Below are 3,719 nucleotides of genomic sequence, written 5' to 3'. Positions count from 1 at the left end.
CCTTTAAGGTCCCATGATAACCTGCCAACACCTTCTAAATTACTGCTCAGAAGCCTCTGTGGCTCAGTCTGTGAAAATAAAACCTTGATATCTTTTATACTCACTAAGATCATGTCAAAGACTGAAATCAATGTGAAATCAGTGAATCAAACTTTGTTGCTCCTAATATCATTATTATATTATTAGTTTACCGGACAGGGATTAGACTAGTTCTAGACTAAAAAAAATTAAGAGCTATAACTTGCACTGACATTTTAAAAACACATCAGTGCCCTTTGTTTTGCCTCAAAATGCACACAAGTAATGTTTTTAGTAAGGCATGTTTGTCAAAACTAGTTATATTTTGTAATGCCTAGTTCTGGTTTAAGCTAATCCCTGTCCAGGAAACCACCCCTTAGATTTTAACCAGAATTTTACAGGTAATTTATATCTATAATTAATTTTATATATATTAAGTATTTATATATATATTTATTTGACAGGGACCATGGCCAAGGACAAAGAACTGCCCATTAAAACACATTTTAGTCCTCCAAGAACAATTTTGACACTTTTTCCTGATTTATACCTGTTTGGTGGAATATCTTTACGCTTTATTAAGAAAGCTTGTTGTACTGTATGTAAAAGAGCACTTGTAGCTGGATTCAACTCATGATGAGACGAGGACAAATGGAGGCCATTACGAGAATGAGGGACGTTTTAAGATGCCGATGCTTTTGATTCATAGTCACAGCTGTTCTCACCATGAATACATTTTTATAAGAGAACACCTTCGTTTCTTTCTTCTTTTAACAACAAAAGACCATAAAGCAGGTTTAGATTTCTCTTTTTTAATAAAAAAGTCTTTGGCAAATAAACAATTGAAAAAATAAATAAACATACTGTGCGAATACATACATATATACAATACATTAAACACACCAAAACATTTATTTATAAGGTGACAATGCATGTAAGAGGAAGATCACAGCTGCCCAAACTATAGTCTCTTTTCATGGTGGACATCTTGTTAACCACTTTGAATCGGAGTGACCGCTGGCAGAGATCGTCCTCCGTTATGCCATCAAAGAAAAAGTCCTCATTAAAGATCGGGTTGCGGCTCTTCCTGATGACGGTGCTGCGTTGTTTCTGAACTTTTCCGGGCATGAGAGAGAGGCTAACGCTGCAGTTAATGCTCTTGGGGTCCACAGACAGAGCGTAAAGGCCTTCTGCGCTTATCAGCCGCACACGCAGTCTCTGGTTTTCGGGACAGTACTCTGCAGACAGCCGTAAGGTTCCATCCTTTCCAACAGGAACCAAATTCTCCTTCATGGCTCTCTCCCTGTGCAGAACCAAATCTAGGGGGAAGATAGCAGGAGGTGCCAAGCTGAAACCACAGGGGAGAGGTTCTACAAGTCCCTCAGATGCTCTCCTCATGACATTGGGGCTGTTGTCCGTGGAACTGCCCTCATCCGTCGAGAGGGAGTTGTTTCTGGACACAGCGGCCTTTCGGAGGTTACGGTAGAGTAGTTTTTCATGGCTAAGTGCTTTGAGGAGAGACGATTTAGGTGGGGATCTGTTCAGCAGAGGAGAACTGAAAGGAGAAGATTCGGCAGAGGAGGTAGTGTCACTGTCCAGAGTTCCCTGTCGGTGCAGGGTGAAACCTCTTGGAGAAAGTCTGGAGGTTAAAGTGTTCAGGCTAAAGGAAGAAGGGGATGCGGATGCAGAAAGGACAGAAGTGGTGGACAAGGAAGATTTGGAATAAGTGCTTGATCTACTCCTGGGAAAAACCAGAGGGATTCCACTGGAGTTGGGGTCATTGTGGAAGAGGGACTCCTTTCTTCTGGTGTGGGGACTTTCCAGCAAAGTGCAAAAGCCGTAACACGTTTGAGCTTTAGCCAGATGGGGCAGAGAAAGTGCAGCCTGGCTTTGAGGATCAGCATTGGTGTTTTCGTCATCGCTGCAGCCGTTGTCGTACGGCCCATCGTCCACACTTTCCACCTGAATGATATGATTGTTGGGTAGCTCTCGTGCAACCGCCTCTCGCATCGGACTGCCTTTCTCACAATGAGACACCCAGATGCACGGAGTCGGCTTGCCCTGCTCTGTGCTTTTGCCCTCTAGCGAAGTTGAGATCTTGGGTGGGATGCAGAACTCCGGGATCGTGTCTGGAGTAATGATGTTGGGACACAGCAAGATTTTCTTAGCTTTGTCGATGGAAGACTTGTCTCCAAACATTATGTCTCCGATTTTGAAGCTGTATTCCGATATGGGAAGTGGCAGGTTGGTCCTTTCCACCGACACTCGGATCTTCTCTACCACCCACATGGGAATTCAGACTGGAGTCAAGATACAAACTCTGCAAAATGGAGATTTTGCCATTATGAGTTGTCCAGTACAGAAACTGTGCAATGGTTAAAATGTAGAGTTACATTATGCATTCGGCTTACCTTATTATCCGTGTTCCCCAGGAGATGGATTGTGCAGTATGTCTGTTCAGACCGGACTGTGAGGATGTCCTGTGTGCTGCATTAAACAGGGTCTTTAAATATCTAAACAGCAGATTCAGGCTCTACTTTGTGACACATCTGAAGGGCTCTTGGTCTTTTATATTCTCCACTGTGGGCGGAGAGTTGGGCTACTCATACACGCCCACCTGTGGGTTGTCTTACTTTCAAAGGCTAATAGTTTCTATAGAAACTCGCACTTTTAATCCATGCAACCCAACTCTGGAAAAAGTAAAGAGCAAACTGATAAGTTGAAAATGAAAATTGCACTGAACTGCAACTCATTTTGCTGATAAAACAAAAAGCATGTGTATGTGTTTGGCTTTCCGGTACTCAAATTGAGAACTGTAAGATAAGGTTAAACTTTTTAGGAATTTTATAATAATTATGAAATATTATAATACAAATAAATTGTGCATTTTTTTAAGAATTGCACTTTGCAAGTTGTTTTAACATTAACCCTTAAGAGGAAGGAGCAGTATTTGTCATATACTATACATGACACATCCTAAGTGTTTAATGCATCTGGGACAGCCAATACTTTTACAATATGATAAATACAATACAGACTACAAACAGGTATAATAATACCCTATAAAACTGCAATTCAGTACAATCATCTTTGTTTATTGCATGCCGTACAAAAGCTATCCCCAGGGCAGTACCCTTTGAAACGGTCCTACTATGTACGATTTAGGTGTAGATATGGAACTTTGATGTACCAATATGCACATTTTAGGTACTAATATGCACACTTTAGGTACAAAGGTATACTTTTTAAAAGGGCAACTTTTATTCTAAGAATGTAGGGTAAGAGAAATGACAAATGGCAGAAAGAAGAGAGGCAATTTCAGATTTAAACTCACAGATGACAGCTGATTGTTTCTATATTATTTATATAAAATTTGTCAAAAATATGTACCCCAGCTCAGTTGTCAATGGGGCAGTACTCTTTCAAAAAGTTCCGCTTTGGACCTAAAGAGTTTATGGTACCTCAAAGGTACATCTTGGTAACAATATTATGACAATTTTAAAGTGTACTGACTCAGTGACAGCTAAGGTACATATTTTGACCATATTTTTCTGACAGGATATGTACAGGATAAACTAAAACAAAAAATGCTATCTTATATCTATTTTATGTCTGCCCTCTTGTGGTAAGAGAAGCAGCAAAAATCTTTAGCTTTAATTTATTTGTTTAGTTCTGCGATATCTTAATATTCTTACTGAGAT

The 3,719-nt window shown here is 40.1% G+C and overlaps 1 protein-coding gene across 1 annotated transcript; it reads right to left on the bottom strand.

Annotated features, from left to right (window-relative positions):
* Positions 1-817: 817 nt before the first annotated feature.
* On the bottom strand, positions 818-2,564 carry c2cd4a (C2 calcium dependent domain containing 4A). The gene is made up of 2 exons (XM_065292100.2): positions 2,430-2,564; positions 818-2,338 (listed from the first exon to the last, which is right to left on the bottom strand). Exon 2 carries the CDS (start codon positions 2,305-2,307, stop codon positions 934-936), a length of 1,374 nt encoding a protein of 457 aa, XP_065148172.1. The 5' UTR covers positions 2,308-2,338; positions 2,430-2,564; the 3' UTR covers positions 818-933.
* Between the last annotated feature and the right edge of the window lie 1,155 nt (positions 2,565-3,719).

Source organism: Paramisgurnus dabryanus, chromosome 23, assembly GCF_030506205.2.
Source record: "Paramisgurnus dabryanus chromosome 23, PD_genome_1.1, whole genome shotgun sequence".
Lineage (NCBI taxonomy): Eukaryota > Metazoa > Chordata > Actinopteri > Cypriniformes > Cobitidae > Paramisgurnus > Paramisgurnus dabryanus.
This window is presented reverse-complemented; position numbering and strand designations above follow the sequence as displayed.